At 42.4% G+C, this 20535-nt stretch overlaps 1 protein-coding gene across 1 annotated transcript; it reads left to right on the forward strand.

Annotated features, from left to right (window-relative positions):
• Positions 1-577: 577 nt before the first annotated feature.
• Positions 578-18004, forward strand: dlat (dihydrolipoamide S-acetyltransferase (E2 component of pyruvate dehydrogenase complex)). Its single transcript, XM_013132871.3, has 14 exons — positions 578-996; positions 1985-2086; positions 2393-2514; positions 6493-6628; positions 9492-9618; positions 9699-9880; positions 10017-10161; positions 11088-11158; positions 11886-12005; positions 13830-13937; positions 14167-14285; positions 15360-15522; positions 16097-16233; positions 16753-18004. Exons 1-14 carry the CDS (start codon positions 748-750, stop codon positions 16880-16882), a joined length of 1911 nt encoding a protein of 636 aa, XP_012988325.1. The 5' UTR covers positions 578-747; the 3' UTR covers positions 16883-18004.
• The last annotated feature ends 2531 nt before the right edge of the window (positions 18005-20535 follow it).

Consider the following 20535-nt stretch of genomic DNA (forward strand, 5'->3'; position numbering starts at 1 on the left):
TCCCCTAATGGGTTAGGGATAGGGCTAAAGGTACACTCCCCTAATGGGTTAGGGATAGGGCTAACCCAACACTCCCCTAATGGGTTAGGGATAGGGCTAAAGGTACACTCCCCAAATGGGTTAAGTGTTGACTGCTACAGGAGTAGCAACGTCATACTGATGTTCTCAAAGTCATATTGATGGTTTCCATTGAATATGCAATTTCTGCCTAACTTCGAACTAAACCATATCGTTAAACCATTCTTTTAATGCCCTCTAGAGGTACTATGACCAAACTGCCACTTTGCGACTTTTTACGACAATTGACCGAGTGCTCAAGGTTGCCAAATTCTTTATGGAATCAGAAGTAAATCCAAAGATCATAGAATACAGTAAATCAATGTCCCCAGACACATACTTGCGGTTTCGATTCACCAATTCGTATGTCCTTATTTAGATGCATGTGTAAATGGACACGGCTTTATGAAACATTATATTGATGTAATAAAAATATGAATTAACATGGATTCAGATTCAACTTTAGTTATTCTCAGCGTCGAGCCAACCTGGCAACCTAACTGGGAAGGAGTGACGTAAAGCGTTGTGTTGTGATTAAGGAGGTCACTGGAAAGTGAGTAGATCGTTAGCTGGGCTGGTTCGGGGGACAGAAAGACACATAGTTGCTACCGTTAGTATCAGACATTCTGGTACCGGAGTAGCTACATCTTAATCTACATTTTGTTTAGTAACTAAACTATTTAAGGTAAAATGCTCCGTCTCGTCTTGCGGCTGAGGCAGTCTGCTGCGCTGTCCATACCTCGGCCTGCCCTGACCGCTCGTCCGGCTCTGGGTCCTTGTCATCTGAGGCGCTACCACGGCTCAGTCCGGTCCAGAGCAGTATGCGGTGGTGGTTTCAACACCGTGGTGTTCGCCAACAGAACGACCCTCCTGCAAGCCCCGCTCCCCGCCAGCATCACACAAACTCATCGCTTCTACAGCCTCCCTCCGCACCAGAAGGTAGCAATGACCTAGCTAGCGTTAGCCTGTTAGCCAGTCAGTACAATAGTTAGCTAGGGAACTGTTGAGCTTGTATAGACTATAAAATAATTGTAGTTGTCCATTTCAGACTTTGCATGGTTGCTAATTATTTGACATTATTGTCTTTACTGTAAATATTATGGTCGACTCTGAGTAAGTCATGTGAGCTGAGTGAGATTGTTAATTCGTTACTGTATTAACTTACTGTACAATAGCAAGCTAATTAAGGTCACTTCCTACCACTTGTGAGAATGAATAGGGTATTTAGCTAGTTCAAGGTAGCTAGTTACTGTAGTTGTCGTAATCATTCACCAGTGAAGTTACAGTTCGTGACAGAACCTAGCAGTGGAAGCTAACCAGCGTATTAGCAGTGTGCCAGACTGCTCCATCGCTATTTCACCTTCAACTAAGGGACTGCAACGCAGCATAGACATGTTAACTCTTAAATAGATGTGCAGCTGCTTGGTTAGCCCAGTTAACTCTGGTCGTGTTGCGAGTTGTGTGGGCCGGCTGATATTCCGAAGTCACAATAACTTTTTAAAAAGTGAAACTACATGATGATGATGTCAAACCAGCTTCTAATTCAAATCGGCTCCTTATTGGGAAGTAAAAAGGGAATTGGATTTGGAATTCGAATGTCAGTACACTTCCTGAATACACTGGAATCGACCCAACCCTCAACAAAACATTGTCATTAGGCAGACAATTCATTGGGCTTGAAGTTAGTTTAAAAATATATAAAACCGTAATTTGTTGTGATGTCAAACCCCTGAGTCCTCCCACACACTACGGGACTGGGTTATCATGACTACTGTTAGTACTAACTGCTTGGTGTAACGTGCGTGGGGTGTAACGTGCGTGGGGTGTAACGTGCGTGGGGTGTAACGTGCGTGGGGTGTAACGTGCGTGGGGTGTAACGTGCGTGGGGTGTAACGTGCGTGGGGTGTAACGTGCGTGTCTTTCTCAGGTAGAGCTGCCTGCCCTCTCTCCCACCATGCAGACAGGAACCATCGCTCGTTGGGAGAAGAAGGAGGGAGACAAAATCAATGAGGGAGACTTGATCGCTGAGGTGATTCCATTGCATTTGACTTGTTCACTGCTTTTCTGTAACATCCATGTCCTCCCTCTTCTCCCATGTCCTCCCTCTCTTATCCTGTCTTCCCTCCTCCACTGTCCTCCCTCCGCTCCTCCTCCTCTTCCCCCGTCCTCCCTCCGCTCCTCTTCCCCCGTCCTCCCTCCGCTCCTCTTCCCCCGTCCTCCCTCCGCTCCTCTTCCCCCGTCCTCCCTCCGCTCCTCTTCCCCCGTCCTCCCTCCGCTCCTCTTCCCCTGTCCTCCCTCTCACCTATTTAACATAGATCTGTGGTATGTTTGTTAGGTGGAGACTGACAAGGCGACGGTTGGGTTTGAGCTGTTGGAGGACTGTTACCTGGCCAAGATCCTGGTGGCTGAAGGAACTGGAGTCAATGTGGGATCTGTCATCTGCATCACTGTGGAGAGGTCTGTCTGTTTGCTGCTCTCTGTCTGTCAATTCAATAGGTGCTTTATAGGCATGAATGAATGGTTGCCACTGTTGCCCAAGCAAATGTATTGGTAGAAATAGTGATAATGTACATAAATAAATACAATAAAACAATAAAAGCGCTATTAAAATAAATACAGTATACCAAATAATATTGTGTTTTACACAGAATATACATATAAATAAGTAACAATAATCAAACATCTACATTCTGGGTGCTGTTGTTTCTCTCTTGTAATGACAGTTCAGGAAATATTCAGCTTCTAGGTTTATTGTTTATGTATTTTCACCCATAATAATGCACATTTTCTCCTCAGCCAAAAGTTCCATAAAACTAACAACTTCTTTAAATATCAAGAGATCGATCTCTCTAATTGACTCATACTTAGAGCAGTGGAGTAGGAAGTGCTGTTCATTTTCAACTTCTCTTGAATCGGTGTTTACAAAATCTCTCTTCTCTGACAACTACGGTGGCCCGGAAGTGCTAAACACAACCAATAAAACAATTACACCCCCCATGTCTGCTGAACTGTATGTTGGTTGCTACTGAAGGTCTAATGTTTGTATTTAGCTGATGCTTCTGGGCCAACTGCTTTTAAGGGTCACTCTCAGGGTTGTTGTGTTTGTACATAGGCCTTTTGATGAAAATATTCTGGTTCCCATTGTGTGAGGTCTCTGTATGCATTATAGTGGAATGAACTATGTCTTTCTCTGTCTGACTGCTTTTCTATCTGATTCTGTCGCACTGTCTGCTTGTCTGCATTATTGAGGACAGGTCTGTCTCTTTTTGACTGTCTGTCTGCATTATTGTGGACAGGTCTGTCTCTTTGTCTGTCTGTTTTATTGTGTCTTAGAAAAATATTTCCCAACAACTGAATGCCTTCCTGAAGACAAATAACATTTACGAAATGCTCCAGTTTGGTTTCAGACCCCAGCATAGTACTGAGACTGCACTGGTGAAGGTAACAAATGACCTTCTAATGGTCTCAGACAAATGTTCCGCATCCGTTCTGTTGCTTCTTGATCTCAGTGCTGCTTTTGACACTATTGATCACTCACTTCTCTTAGAGAGACTGGAAACCCATATTGGGCACCGTGGACATGTTCTAGCCTGGTTTAAATCTTATCTGAAAGATATCAGTTCGTTAGTGTGGATGGCATATCCTCTGACAAGTCAAAGGTATGTTTTGGTGTTCCTCTGGGCTCGGTTCTGGGCCCATTATTGTTCTCACTATATATGCTGCCTCTGGGTGATGTAATCCAGAATCACAATGTTAAATTTCACTGTTATGCTGATGACACACAGTTATATATTTCAATGAAGCATGAAGAAGCCCCAAAATTTGCCTTGTTTGGAAGCATGCGTTTCAGATATTAGGAAGTGGATGACAGAAAATATCTTGCTTTTTAACTCAAGAAATACAGAAATGCTCGTTTTAGGACCCAAAAAACAAAGAGCGTTGTTAGCAGATCTCACTGTGAACCTCGACAGCTGCATGGTCGTATCCCAAAAAACTGTAAAAAACCTCTGCGTTACCCTTGACCCTGACCTCTCCTTTGATGAACATATAAATTAGGTCTCAAGAGTTGCTTATTTTCATCTTCGAAACGTTGTGAAAATCTGAAACTTTTTTTAATCAAAAACAGATGCAGATGCAATAACAGATTACCTCACTGAAATGATCCAGCCATACATACTTACATGTAACCTATGATCGCAAGATGCAGGCCTTTTAATTGTGCCTAGAATTTCTAAACAAACAGCCGGAGGTAGGGCCTTCTCTCATAGAGCTCCACTACTGTGGAATGATTTGACAATTAAGGTTAGATATGCAAACTCAGTGCAAACTTTCAAGTGTCTACTAAACACAGCATGGTCTATGATTAAGTGTAGTCTGGCTCAGGGGCATGAAGGTGACCAGTAGGCTTGTTACTGTCCACCCTTGCTGTCTTGCCAGGTGGGCTCTCATCTCCACTGGGATGCCCTTTCTCCAATGCCTCTTGGGGGAAGAGTCTCTGGCTTGTTGTTGTCTCTGTTGTGCACTTGTGCAATTGGGCTGTACTCTGCTGGCAATACTCGGCCCTCATTCAGGGTGGTTGCGGTTGGTGGGTGTCCCTTTGGTTGATGCTTGGCAATGTGGGTGGATTGATTTCCTGCCTGTTGGGCCTTGTCCGGGGCCTCCCCCAGATAGGGCCACAGTGTCACCGGACCCCCCTGTCTCAGTCCCAAGGTCTTAAACTGCAATATTATTGTGCTGGGGGAGTAGGGTCGGTTCTCCTTCTCCACTATAAATCCTTGTTGTTATGAGGAATGCATTTTCTGAATTTTCCCAGTCTCCTCCCGTTTTGAACATAAGAGAACAAGAGGTCCTGGCCCACATCTGTGGAGTACCTGGCTTGGGGGACCCATTGCTGTCCATGTCCAGAGTCCTGGTTGTGTTGCAGATCAAGATAATGCCTGAAGATTTCAGCTGCCTTTGTGCTGTCCCCTCCCCCTTGTTGTCCCTGTCCTTGTCCATCAGGTCATGCTTCCGACCTGGACTAAGTTTAAATACTCTAGACTCAGCCCACACGCATTTATTAATTATTACAATTATAATCGTAATATGTTCCCCTGGCACAGCCAGAAGAGGACTGGTCACTCCTCTGAGCCTGGGTCTTCTCTAGGTTTCTTCCTAAATTTCAGCCTTCTTAGGGAGTTTTTCCTAGCCACTGAAATTCAAAACTACTGTTGTTTGCTCTTTGGGGTTTAAGGCCAGGTGTTTTGTAAAAGCACTTTGTGACATCTGCGGATGTAAAAAGGGCTTTATAAATACATTTGATTGATTGATCTGTTTCTTTGACTGTCTGCATTATTGTGGACAAGTCTGTCTGTCTCTTTCTCTGTCTGCATTACTGTGAACATCTGTATGTCTGTACGGTTTGTGAACGTTGGCGTGTGCGCCAACTGGTGATATTCATTTTAACAATCCCAATTTAGTACACGTTATGATTATAAATGACAAGCACTGTCTGTTTCTTCCTAAAATCCATGTCCTATGATATCCTTTACATTTAAATCATTTAGCAGATGCTATTATCCATAGTAAGTTTGATGGTTAAGGATTGATGAGTTGATTTGTAGCACTGGCCAGTTCATTGGAATATGCTGATCATAACAGCTGTAATTTAAAAGTTTTCAGTATTTTTTTACCAGGTGATATTAATAGCAAAATAACTTGTTTAGCTGTCAGTGCCTGTCCAGAGTAGCCTGCCCGTACAGTAAGTACAGAAGGCTACGCATTGAGACAAAATCAGATCTGAATGCTAGCTCACATCTTACCAGGTATATTCTTGGTCTAGAAAACTTCTCAGACTTTTATTACAGCCATTACTGTTGAGATTGAAAGCTAGGCTGGCAGCATAAAATCAATCGATCGATCGAAATTATTTAAAAAAGCCCTTTTGACATCGGCAGTTGTCACAGAGTGCTTTTACAGACACTGGGTTATAAAGGACTGGGGAAAGTGTTATAACCCAGTGTCTAGTTAGGCTATAAAGGACTGGGGAAAGTGTTATAGCCTAACTAGACATTAGGTTATAAAGGCCTGGGAACTGTTATAACTGAACACTAAATTGTAAAGGGCTAGGAAAAGTGTTATAATCTAACTTTACCTTTTTATAAAGGTTTGGGGTAGGTTGTGTAATGTATATGAAATTACAGAGGAAGAGGCTAATTTGAGGCTTTTTTTGAAACACTAAAACATGACCATGTCAAAGTCTTTTTATTGTTATATTCACAAAAGTGTTGTTCTGAGTAGTGAAATTCTTATGACATGGCACACAACATCCGCAGTAAAATATAAAGCAAAATAATCAAAATAGAGATCCATGCAGAGGTAAAAAAGATTATATCTCCGGATTGCTGGTGTAATGATTTTCGCATCCTAACCTATAGCCTGTATGTCTGTCATCAGTGCTGATCTGATACCAGCCTTCAAGGACCTGACATTGGACATGCTGGCTGTTAGTCCTGCCCCTTCAGCTGCTGCCCCGCCCCCTCCTCCACCCCCTGCTGCTGCCCCAGGCAGCTCTCTACCTACCCACATGAAGGTAGGACACGCCCAAGTTTTTACTCTACTCTCTACCCACCCACATGAAGGTTTAGTACGAGGGATAAACGTAAACCCCTTCAAATGCTACTGAGTTGACATGTGACCAGTCTTGTCACTTCAATTTACATATGCATGTGTGTCTGTATCCGGTATTATAAGCGCCCATAAGGTCTAGGTCGTTTAACACAAATCATACAGTAAAATGGCATGTGTTCCTGGGGCTACACAGAATGTTATGAAACCCACGACTCAGGGATGCCAAGTCAATGTCATGTGTTCCTGGGCCTAACCAGACTGCTTCAAGAATCCAGGGCTCAGGGATACCAAGTCTGATCGCTTAAACTTACTTATGTGTGTGTAGTAATCTATATTCCAAAGTAATACAATTTGTTCCAATCCATGAATAAAGTTACAATACTAAACATAGTTACATACCAACATGATTCAACTTCCTCCCAACTAGTCTACAATTCTCTACTAAGTATGCCATAAGTATTTAAGATACTATCACGGAGGTGTGCTAGGAGCTTCTGTTAAAGAAGTCAAGCTTCCCTATTTATCCCACCCAGACAGGCTGATTCCAAACTCCCCCACTGCATCTAAAATAGAATCACCTCACCTTGGCTAAAACAAAGAAAACAAAAACTGGCATTCATGCATTTACATATATTCAATTAGCACCATCTAAAGACATTTGGTCTTGTGGGATTCTTCATCTGGTAAACATGTAACAAACGATAGATAACATGTTTCAATGCTGTACCTATTGGAGAGTTCATCTCTTTATGGGACACACATCTAAAGACCAAACATCAGTACAGTTAATCCAACGGAAGTCATACTTCTACTCTGTTGAATTGTCCATCCTCACACCTGGTTTGTCTGAGCAGATGGGGCTACCTTGGCCCCTGCCGTGTATGCCCGTTCCTTTCAGGAAGCAAATAGGCTCATTGGTGTGAGATTAGGATGTCCCATTAAGTTGAGACGCCAGACAACATGGTACCTTCACAAACCTTTCATTACACTACAAAGGTAGGACATGCCCATGTTTTTACTATATTCTCTACCCACCCACATGAAGGTAGGACTCAGGTTCAGCCTCTTATTAAAAATCCCTATCTACACCCTGCAGATTAACAGTTTTAGGCCCATTTCAAAATTTTCATTTATGTCCAAAATACTGGAAAAGGTTGTTCTTTCTCAACTCTCTTCTTTTTAAAGGGAAAATGTGTTGGCCAACGTTCAGTCAGGTTCCGGAGTGCACCATAACACAGAAAAAGCACTTATTAAGGCACTGAATGATTTGTTGCTGTTCGGTGATTCTGGAAATTGTGCTATTTTACTCTTGCTTGACCTTAGTGCTGCTTTTGATATGGTTGATCATGTCATCCTCCTGGGTCGCCTCTAGACAGAGGTTGCTATCCAGGGTGTTGCTCTACAGTGGTTCAATTCTCATTTGAAATCTTTTGCAGAGATCACATGCGGAATACCTCAAGGTTCGATCCTGGGGCCAATTTTATTCTCTTTGTATATGCTCCCTTTGGGCTCCATTCTCCATAGACATAATGTACCACATCGCTGTAATGCTGATGATACACAGCTGTACATACTGCTAAAACCATGTGATTCCAACTCCTTGAAGCCCCTTTTTGTCTCATTAAAGATATTAAGTGCTGGATGGCTGAAAACTTTCTCCAACTTAATGAGCGTAAGACGGAAGTTATACTATTTGGCACCCCCAAATCAATTGAGGCCCTTGTCCACAAATGTGCACCCTCTTGCAAGAAATGAATGTGTTGTCATTGATTCAGCTCTAAAAATTTGACAAACAAATTGATTCTGTTGTCAAATGTAGGTTTTTCATCTGAGGACTATTGCAAAACTAAAATATTTTCCTCTCTCTTAAGGAGATTGTTATACATGCACTTATATAATCTCAAATTATTGCAATTCTTTGTACTCTGGAATTTGTCACTCATCATTATCATTATTGCACCTTGTCCAGAATGTGGCTGCTAGATTGTTGAATGGTACCAGGAAGAGGGATGATATCTTCCCGACACTGGCCTCTCTTCACTGGATACCAGTCAAAGATGGAATGGATGTTAAGTTCAAATCAGTTCCTTTTAGCCATTCCACAGTCTTGTATGAAAACAAAAGGTTATGGTGCCTTTTTGGTTGTTGCCTCTAGACTGTGGAATAAACCCATTATTATCAGGTCATCCCCCACCATCGAGACATTTCAGTCTCATCTTAAATGTATTTTTATTCTTTGGCGTTTGCGTCAATTTATGGACATTCATGCTTACCTGTCTTGTTTTTTTTCTTGTTTCATGTTTTCTTGTTTATCATGTTTTGATAGATTGCATAACTTTGTACAGCACTTGGTTCAGCATTGGTTGTTTTTAAATGTGCTTTATAAATAAATTGACTTGATTTCCATTAAAATCCCATTTTTCTCTAACATTCTGTGTCCGCCCCTTCCCAGGTGTTGTCAACTAATTACTAGGGTAGTGGTATAATGTCTTTCGTCTCCCGAATGGCTTCTCTGTTTGAGGGGAAAAACATAGAAAACTTAAAACTATATGCGAGGTATTGTTTTATCAATAATATAGTTGCACATTTGAGTCTTTACGCATTTATTTACGGATCCACCCCTGAAAGCATTGTGTTGACGTCCATCTCATCCGTTTATTTGGGGGTCCACCATTACTGCGTCATCCATTAAAAGCATGTTGTGTTTTCACCGGCCCCTCGATTACTTTTGAGCTTTTCACCAGGAGGCCCGAGAGGAAATTCAAACACACCACTAATACGCACACGCACCATACACACAGATTTTGATTGCGTGTGTGTGTTAGGTGTGTCTTCCAGCCCTGTCTCCTACCATGACGATGGGAACTGTTCAGCGCTGGGAGAAGAAGGTTGGAGAGAAACTCAGTGAAGGAGATCTGTTGGCCGAGATCGAAACCGACAAGGCTACCATTGGTCAGTAAACACACTCAAACACAAACATCACACTCAAAAACATGCAGGGTTATATCGTGTGTGTGTGTGTGTGTGTGTAGGGTTCGAGGTTCAGGAAGAGGGGTACCTTGCTAAGATCATGGTACCCGAGGGAACCCGTGATGTTCCACTGGGCACTCCTCTGTGCATCATTGTGGAAAAGGAGAGTGACATCGCCGCCTTCAGCAGCTACGTGGAAACCGGGGGACCCGATGTCTCCAGCCCACCCCCAGCCCCTGCCCCGGTAACACACTGAATATTAGTGTCTTTGAACCTGTCACTTGCTAGATATGCGGTTTTATAACAGTCACCTGCCGATGTTGGATGTGTTGCTAGTGAAACGTACATACACAAGGCAACAGCCATTTTTCTTTTTCTAGGTGGCCCCTACTACTGCGGTGGCTGCCCCCACCCCAAGCCCAGCCCCCATTGCCCCGGCAACCCCCAGGAAAGGGCGTGTCTTCGCCAGCCCACTTGCCAAGAAGCTTGCTGCCGAGAAGGGCATTGACATTGCCCAGGTCAGAGGTAAGTGTAGACAAATACATGGACTCTACTTCACACAAGCAGGCATGAACAGAGCAGTAGCTATCAAGTCTGTCCGTTACTATGAAAACAGAGTAGTAACTAGCTAGTGTGTCCATAACAACTGAAACAGAGTAGTACCTAGCTAGTCTGTCCTTAACAACTGAAACAGAGTAGTAACTAGCTAGTCTGTCCATAACAACTGAAACAGAGTAGTAACTAGCTAGTCTGTCCATAACAACTGAAACAGAGCTGTACCTAGCTAGTCTGTCTATAACAACTGAAACAGAGCAGTACCTAGCTAGTGTGTCCATAACAACTGAAACAGAGTAGTAACTAGCTAGTGTGTCCATAACAACTGAAACAGAGTAGTACCTAGCTAGTCTGTCCATAACAACTGAAACAGAGCAGTAACTAGCTAGTGTGTCCATAACAACTGAAACAGAGCAGTACCTAGCTAGTGTGTCCATAACAACTGAAACAGAGTAGTAACTAGCTAGTCTGTCTATAACAACTGAAACAGAGCAGTAACTAGCTAGTGTGTCCATAACAACTGAAACAGAGTAGTAACTAGCTAGTGTGTCCATAACAACTGAAACAGAGTAGTAACTAGCTAGTCTGTCTATAACAACTGAAACAGAGCAGTAACTAGCTAGTGTGTCCATAACAACTGAAACAGAGTAGTAACTAGCTAGTGTGTCCATAACAACTGAAACAGGCTCTCCATAACAGCTGAAACTGAGCAGTACTCAGCTTGGTTGAAACAGCACTCCCTGGCTAGTCTATCCATAACAACTGAAAAAGATCATTTTGTTGCTAGGCGCTCTGTAATGGCTGAACCCGACTTCCTAAGTTAGCACTTGGCTCTGGTTCTTTCCCAATATCATGCTCATTCAGCACACACACCACCACACCTCCTTCTTTTTCAGGCTCAGGTCCTGATGGTAGAGTCACCAGGAAAGACATTGAGACCTTCACTCCCCCCAAGACAGCCCCTGGTGTAAGTCAACTAATGAATCTAATTTTAGTTATTTTGAGAGTACTTCTCTAATGTCATCCTGATACCAGACTCGATTTGCTTTCATCTGGTTCCAAAGAAGAGTGACAATTGCTCAACAAGTGTAGACTATATGTATTTTTGGTTTAGCTGATGGGACCATGAAAATGGACCTGTTGCATAGCTTTGCTGTTAAATACCCCACTGGACAAACAGCACAACATTCCTCAGAACCATGCCTGGAGTCATGCATATTATGCCACATATTTCTTTGTATTTTATGTAATTAAGTAAAGGTGACCGCACTGAAAAGCTCTCTCCAAAAACCTCATGTCCACTATAAATATTTATAGTGGACATCTTTTTAATCAGTTAATATTTTCATCACTGTTTTTGTTGACAAGATTAACCCTGCGCGCGCGCGCACACACACATACCAGGGAATGCTAACAAATCGCTTTTACATTATAATAATACATTAAGGAAAATGTAGTGATCTACTGGTTAGATATGAAGGGAAAACATTAACAAACGAAATGTTTTGATGTTTGTGACCAGGTTAAAACTTTTCTCATGTACAGTTTATTTATATATCTGCAAAAATCATGCTAATGGAAATCCTGGTGTAGACACACACACACCCTAATAATAATAATAGACATTTTAAAATATTTTTGTAATTTTTCTACTCTTTTCTACTAAATATGTTCTGTCTGTTTTCTGTCTTTAGACTCCAGCTCCAGTTGCTGTGGCAGCTCCTCCCCCAGCTAGCCCCGCCCATACACCTGCACAGACCGTTGCTACACCAACAGGCACCTTCACTGACGTCCCCATCAGCAACATCCGTAAGGTAACCAGTAAACCTTTTTAAAATTAACCAGTAAACTGTTTTTAAAATACGTCTGTAACTTGTGGATTGTAGATTAATTGATCCAGTTTATTTACAGTTGGGTGAAAAGGTTTGCACCCACCTTGGTTTCAGGATGGAAACTATAAAAGTGAACCTCTCATACAATTACATAATATTACATTTAATGTTTCTTCATCAACAATATGTTACAAGATGCTCTTGAAATGACAAGAGTCACATCAAAGGCAGAATGGTAGAAAAGTTTGCACCCCTTTGAGTTTGCCTAATTGATGAGTGGAACAAGTTGTTAGATCCGGATTGCAATTTAGGTCTGCCATTGGGCCAGTCTACTTGAGCAAGGTTGGGCACTCCAGGCATAGAAAGTATAAGAAGGCTTATTTTCAAGCTGTCAGCAATCGAGAAGGTGCAATGGGATCCGGAAAACAGTTTTCAGAAGTCCTGAAACAGAAAATATTAAACTTTCACAAAGCTGGAGAGGGCTATAAAAAGATATCCAAACGTTTAGGAATACCATTACCAACAATGAAGACCATTGTCCAGAAATGGAAAGAAAATGGACACTACCAAGGACTGGTAGACCAAGAAACCCCCCAAAAGTTATTGTTTGAGAGATCCGCAAGAAACCAAAACAAACATCAGGTTGCCTGAAAGTCTTTAGAGCCAAGTTGAATAAAAATTCCCTTCTCCACAATCAAAAGTATACTGCAAAGATCTGGGTTGTTTGGTAGAAAATCTCACAGGAAGCCTTTGCTAACTTCTGGACACAAGGTGACACGCTTGGAATACGCTAAACTAAAAATGAGGTGTGAATGGATCCTGGAACCAAGACCAAGAATCCACAGGCTTCTCTGAGGGTACCCAAAGAGGTTGGAGGAAAGTATAAAGGCAAAGGGAGTACATACTGACTTATTAACAGTATAACCTAACAAGAAACCAGGCAAGCCTAGTTCAGCCGGCCCGCAATAGAAAGTATTACCCTCTTGAGATTCGAACCCGGGTTGCCCACGTGAAAGGCTGTGTTGCTGACCACTACACCACAGAGATCTAACCCATTTTAACAGTTAATTGGCCATTCGTGAATGATATTGATACAGTTAAACTGACTAACGTTTCTTACTAAGTTTACCTCCACCACAAGTAGCGTCTATGAACTGTTAGCTTTTGCCACTGGCCGTTTGAACAGCTTATTAGCCAGTAATAGGCTTTACCAGTATCTACTAACTTACTGGACTAGTCATAGGAATTGAACAATTTCTAGCGAGACTGAGGATTTTTTCAGTTCCAGAAACAGTCACAATATAACTGTATACAGTTTCAGGTTTCGGTTTTAGCCAGCAACCTTTTCGCCAATACGGAATAATTCACAATGCGTCCCTCGCCTGCGAGGAGATATGAACTCGGGACCTATAGTTCACAAGTCCGCTTCTCTAACCACACTCGGTCTCGGACTCAGTCAGTGACATTCTCTCTTCTTAGGAAAAGGGGGATGCAAACCTTTCACTGATATTATTTAGAATATTTCCCCCAAAAACATTAACAAGGATTTTTACATTTTTGTTACTTGTGAGAGGACATTTGTAAAACATGTAGTCACATTAAATGGCTTATGTACATTGCTTTTTTATTTTATTATTTTTGACCTTTACCCATATTTAAAGGTCCTTTACCCATAACAGGGTAATACAAACCTCTGCACTATACTGTGCTATACTGTGCATGATTGATATGCACGTATGTCATCATATCTTATTTCTGACGTGTGTGTGTCCGTCCGTCCGTCCGTCCGTCCGTCTGTCCGTCCAGGTGATTGCCCAGAGGTTGATGCAGTCTAAACAGTCCATCCCTCACTACTACTTGTCTGTAGACATCAATATGGACCACGTGATAGAACTTCGCAAGGAGCTGAATGCAGTAAGTCTGTCTGTCTGTCTCTCTCTGAGGGCTGAGTTGTCTGGGTTGGTGTTGTGAGGGCTGAGTTGTCTGGGTTGGTGTTGTGAGGGCCGGGTTGGTGTGGTGAGGGCTGGGTTGTCTGGGTTGGTGTTAGAAGCTGAATAAAGGTTCTTCTTCCTAGTTCGCCTACTACATGAGGATACTCATGTTTACATGCCCCCTGTTTCTTAAAACCACTCTTCTCCACCAGGAGATACAGGCCCAGAACATCAAGCTGAGTGTCAATGACTTCATCATCAAAGCCAGTGCGCTGGCCTGCCTCAAGGTCCCTGAAGCCAACTCCCAATGGCTCGACACGGTCATCAGACAGTAAGCACACACACACACGCAGAATCAAATTTCCACTTGGAAATCATGGCTTTGGAAACTCATTTTTCTATTCACTTGATTTGAGAAATGCATCTATAGGTAACCTGTTCCAGCAACCACCTATGGTACTAAGAATGACCTCTCACCAATCAGTCAAATGTATTTTATAAAGCCCTTTTTACATCAGCAGTTGTAGTTTAGCTAGTTGCTTATAGTCGACCCGTCAGTCAGATTTACATTATAAGCACTTTTTACATCAGCACTTGTCACTATTACAGATCCCCAGCCTGAAAACCCACAGAGTAAGCAACCAGTGAGGGCGAGGGCGGATAGATGGACGAGGGCAAACTGGGACGAGGGCAGGCGGATGAGGACTGGTGGGCGGACAGGGTGGATAAATGGACGAGGGCGGATAGATGGACGAGGGCAAACTGGGACGAGGGCAGGCGGATGAGGACTGGTGGGCGGACAGGGTGGATAAATGGACGAGGGCGGATAGATGGACGAGGGCAGGCGGATGAGGACTGGTGGGCGGACAGGGTGGATAAATGGACGAGGGCGGATCATACAGGATCTGCACCTACATGTTCTCATCCTGTCCAAAAGTTTTACAGCATCTCACTATATCAGGGTTTTTACAGCTTGTCCATATTGGCGACCTTCTTAAAGGCATCACACTATCAGGATTTTTTCCAGCCGCCTATAAAGACTGATCGTTGGCTCACTGCAACGATCGGCCAACGAGCCGTTTAGGGAGAAGTTAGGTAACTTTAAAACCTGTGACTGACATTTATCACACAATGTATATTGTGTGTACCGCAATTGAATGAAGTTCCTGTGTTTTTGCTGTGCCAGAACATTCGTTATAGATAGAATTTATAATATAGAAGTTATCATCACAGCCCTCGCAGTAGCTCTGCCCTGCTCTCTCTGAGTGAGAGATGTGTGCATAGGGAGACATTCCAACAATTACTTCAATTAGTTTATGAGCATATTTGATGTTATTGACCTTTAATCCAAATGTCTGACTCTATCGTGTGTGTATATCTGCTCTTCATTTGTATGTGTGTTTAGGAACCATGTGGTGGATATTAGTGTAGCGGTGAGTACAGCCAGCGGTCTGATAACCCCCATCGTGTTCAATGCTCACACCAAAGGCCTGGTTGCTATCAGCTCTGATGTTTCTGCCCTCGCTGCCAAGGCCCGCAACGGAAAACTACAGCCACATGAGTTTCAGGTAACTACCAACACTACACAAACACGCTACGCCCCGACCGGTTAAATAGACGCTACGCCCCGACCGGTTAAATAGACGCTACGCCCCGACCGGTTAAATAGACGCTACGCCCCGACCGGTTAAATAGACGCTACGCCCCGACCGGTTAAATAGACGCTACGCCCCGACCGGTTAAATAGACGCTACGCCCCGACCGGTTAAATAGACGCTACGCCCCGACCGGTTAAATAGACGCTACGCCCCGACCGGTTAAATAGACGCTACGCCCCGACCGGTTAAATAGACGCTACGCCCCGACCGGTTAAATAGACGCTACGCCCCGACCGGTTAAATAGACGCTACGCCCCGACCGGTTAAATAGACGCTACGCCCCGACCGGTTAAATAGACGCTACGCCCCGACCGGTTAAATAGACGCTACGCCCCGACCGGTTAAATAGACGCTACGCCCCGACCGGTGAAATAGACGCTACGCCCCGACCGGTGAAATAGACGCCAATGCTAGTCGAAGACACGCTGCACACCAAAATGTTAGTTTGGTTCCAGGAGTTTATTCCTTTTCCTCCTCTTTTCAGGGGGGCACGTTTACCATCTCCAATCTGGGAATGTTTGGCATTAAGAACTTTTCCGCGATCATCAACCCCCCACAGGCCTGCATCCTGGCAGTAGGAGGCTCAGAGAAGAGACTCCTGCCTGCTGACAATGATAAAGGGTAATCTATATCACACCACACTGTTGTTGAATACTGTTGTTTTTTACTGGCTTGAAGTGCATTCTAGAATGCATATTTAAAGCATCTCACAACCTTATGTTGTGAGTGATGAACAAAAATGTCTCTGATGTTGCGGTTATGACTCATGGCGCCATATTGTCATTAACCGTGGTTGGCTAGTTAGAACATTTTGAACAGAGGTGGATGTGACTGACAGGTTAACCGTGGTTGGCTAGTTAACAAGTTGGCTAGCACAAGAAAAGAACATTCAGAACAAACGACTGGGTGGTGTCCACAAGAAAGACACTCCATATCGATGTGAAACTGAATGTCTGTGTTTCTTCCATATATATTCCTATAATCTGAAAGGATAAATAAATAAATAAAATATGAATACAAATAAATGTAATATAATGTTACTGGCTTATTTACATGAATTTGGTCTCACAGTGATATTTCTTATCCAACATTTGGTCGTAATAATGGTGAGCCTACTTGTTGCCTGTCACTGTGTTGTAGGTTTGACGTGGCCAGCATGATGTCAGTCACTCTGAGTTGTGACCACCGCGTAGTGGACGGGGCTGTTGGGGCGCAGTGGCTTGCAGAGTTCAGGAAGTTCCTGGAGAAGCCTGTCACCATGCTTCTCTGATTGGACAACACCTCTCCAGGCCATGCTGTGGTTGGCTGGGGCCTTTGCCAAGCTGAGCTGATTAGTAGAAAACCTTCAGTGATGCTTCTGTGATTGGCTTGCCCACCACAAGGACACTCCCCCTCCCCCTTAAAGGGGTGAGGAAGGACTCACTCCCCTCATATTAGAATACACCTTGTTCTCTCTGTCTCCTTTTCCATCTCTTTCTCTCTGTCACACGTATCGTATTTATAAGACAAGGAAGTTCTGGTGTCACTTTGATGTCACCAATGCTCATGTTGGTTATAAAGGGAACTGTTACAGTTCTTGAAATATTGTTTAAAGCCAAATGAAGAGGAGGGGTAATAAGCATTTAGCATAGAGAATCCCATCCTGCCCTGTGATCAGTGTGATAAACCAGCTGGTGTTGAAGCATGTTGTATGTTCACAGCTGGTCCACAACTCTGCAGGTTGTCTCCATGGTAGTTCATTGGTCAATTGATCAATGAATCAAAGTTCTGTCTGCTGTGTCACTCCCTGATGGAACGATGACTACCAGCTATGCTGCAGACCTCCAGGTTGATCTATATGGACCTTATAATAATCTATAATTAGTTGATTGATATGGACACATACATTAAAAGCTGTTTTGGGGCGGGTGGAATCTTGGTTTACAGTATGGAAGGGGCTTCATTTATGACATCACCCCTAATCAAGCACTTGGTCGATCCTCTTCTACCCTGGGATGTTTTATTTTCTTTACGCCGGTTAACGTACATAGGAAACTTTTTGTACATACATGACATCTGAAACAAGCAAAACGCACAAAGTGGAGCTGGATGTGCTGTTACCATGGGAATACACCGTTACTGTGGCAAATGTCTGAATAAATGTAACAGTTAAAATGAGGTACCATGGAGAAGTTTTTTAATTTGTCTGGAGAGTTTGGTGGGTTAAGTTACCAGGTCATTACTGAGGGAGAGAGAATGTAAGGGACAGGGAGTGAAATAGTGCCCAGGGTTGAAACGTGGGTCTGGTTTACTGATCCCAGCCTTAGTTAAGTTATCTTGGGTTTTCTGGTGTTCTGTATATTATATATTTAATGTTTTAACCTGGTGTATTAAAATACTTTCCATGTCAATAGATGCTGGTTGTTGTAATATTGGAGAAAAGAAACCTATGTAAGCAAATTAATGGTTTTGGCCAGTAAAAGGTTATGGATCTATATTCACTCCTGTGATTTGAATTGTGTGAAAAATAGATCTGCATGAAATTGAAAGTTGTTTTGGCTGGAAGACACTTAATGGATTAAATTGTTTTGTGCGGCTTAGGATGTTCAGAGCGTTCTGATATAAGGAGGACACGACATCCTGGCTACTTAAGAGAAGGAACACATTCTAATTGTCCCTGTTGAAATGTCTTATTCACTGTGACAATGTGAAATGCGTATTCGCAAAGATGCCCTCTCACCCTCTTTGAATAGAGCCAGTTGACATCAACAACCCTTATCAGATGTTCTAAAGTATTCTAATGAGCTGTGTCGTCCAACCAAAAGTGAAAGCCCCCCACCCACGTTTTCAGAATGTCCAGTAATATCACGTGTTGCTGACAAATCCATCGTCTGCAGGACACACTGGTTATTAATTGATATTGCGCTTTCATATAACACATTTTTAATTAGTAAAAACCCTTCTGTATTTTTTCAGCCTGTAGAGTTCAGTAACAGTTAAATGTTTAATCTAGGTATGTTTTCTTTTACATGTCCAATCTCAAAGTGGCAGACAAATGCACGTCGTAGGCAGTGAAATATTTTTGGTGTGAAACTGCTCACAAAAAATCCTACTTTTCACTCCTGCACCTGAGCAGGGGAACAGGGGCAATGACTTTAAATGATACAATGACCATACAGACTGAAGTTTGATTTTATGGTATTTTCAGAATAACCCTCTCATCTGTCAGTAAAACTCTACAAGCATTATAACGTCATGTGAAACTGTAATCTGACTGTTCTTTTCTTATTAAGGAATACTTTTTCTTTCTTTTTTTATGGCACCAGCGGTTGTTAGAAGTGTAAGTCATTATGGTACAGACCCTATAATTGTTTGCCTTGTGTGGCCACTATTTTAGAGGGTTCATTAGATTTAATGCAGAAGCCAAATCTTGCTTGGATTTAATTTATCAGGACATTTTCCTTTTCAGCAATTATCTGGGACTGATTAAGGTTAACCACCTTTCTCAGGAACAGTTGATTTCTCACCTTGCCACGTCTGAGATTTGATCTTAAAGCCGTTATTAAAACACTATTAAAACATGTTCCAAGGGCAAAATTCATACAATGCCAAGGACTGAATATGGAATACATATTGCCTCATTGCTCATGAACTTTTGAATATTCCACAGAGAAAGCAATGTACGAAATGTTCAGGAGAATGTTTAGAGTAAGACAAACCTGTCTAATCATTCCACAATGTAACTCAATGGATATGAAATACATATATTGAATCATACAGAAACCACTATTTTAATGCTGCAGTGAATGTTTTGTAGGAAATGTCAAGGAACGTGGATAGAGTGATTATATGCAAAGAAATCAAGGGGCACTCTGTATTTGCAATTGTTGCTGGCATTTTACTCCGCCCATCTCTATTTTATATGAATTATCAGAAAAAAGGTTATTGCATTAATGTCAGAACATATTCAGCAGAAGGTGAATGCCATGAAAAGATTCCATGTACATTATTACAAGAAACTTAGGCTCAAACATTTTATCATGCATTAATGTGAACTTACACTATGGCTCTTAGAAAGTTTGTTGTATTTCAGGCGCTGATATCCTGACCCTAATCTTACATAAGGACATCCAAGACATTTGCTCTGTTACTGTCTGGCAGGAGGTACTGGACCACTGGGGCTCTGATACAATGTCTGTACCAAAGCAAGAAAATTATAAAGTGTTATTTTCTCTACAGTCCACAAACCATACTGAATACTCATATACAGTGATGGTAAAAATTATTTGATCCCCTGCTGATTTTGTACATTTGACCACTGACAAAGAAATGATCAGTCTCTAATTTTAATGGTAGGTTTATTTGTGCAATGAGAGACAGAATAATAACAAAAAGATCAAGAAAAACGCATGTCAAAAATGTTATTAATTGATTTGCATTTTAATGAGTGAAATAAGCATTCGACCCCTCTGCAAAACATGACTTAGTACTTGGTGGCAAAACCCTTGTTGGCAATCACAGAGGTCAGACGTTTGTTGTAGTTGGCCTCCAGCTTTGCACACATCTCAGGAGGGTTTTTGTCCCACTCTTATTTGCAGATCTTCTCCAAGTCATTAAGGTTTCAAGGCCGACGTTTGGCAACTGGAACCTTCAGCTCCCTCCACAGATTTTAAATGGAATTAAGGTCTGGAGACTGGCTAGGCCACTCCAAGACCTTAATGTCCTTCTTGAGACACTCTTTTGTTGCCTTGGCCTTGTGTTTTGGGTCATTGTCATGGTGGAATACCCAATACTGCAGGATTTCAGTCCTTGATTTCTTTGCATATAATTTCTCTATCCACTCTCCTTGACATTTCCTACAATACATTCACTGCGGCGTATAGAACAGTTTTTTCGTACAGGTCAATATGTATTTCATAACCACTGAGTTACATTGTGGCCAAT

Source organism: Esox lucius, chromosome 7 (assembly GCF_011004845.1).
Source record: "Esox lucius isolate fEsoLuc1 chromosome 7, fEsoLuc1.pri, whole genome shotgun sequence".
Taxonomy (NCBI): Eukaryota; Metazoa; Chordata; class Actinopteri; order Esociformes; family Esocidae; genus Esox; species Esox lucius.

Bases quoted from the DNA above. Each gene is read 5' to 3' on its own strand.
- dlat (XM_013132871.3), top strand. From the start codon at position 748: ATGCTCCGTCTCGTCTTGCGGCTGAGGCAGTCTGCTGCGCTGTCCATA. The intron at 11,159-11,885 runs GTAAGTCAACTA...TTCTGTCTTTAG, and splicing joins CCCCCAAGACAGCCCCTGGT to ACTCCAGCTCCAGTTGCTGT. The intron at 15,523-16,096 runs GTAACTACCAAC...TCCTCTTTTCAG, and splicing joins TACAGCCACATGAGTTTCAG to GGGGGCACGTTTACCATCTC.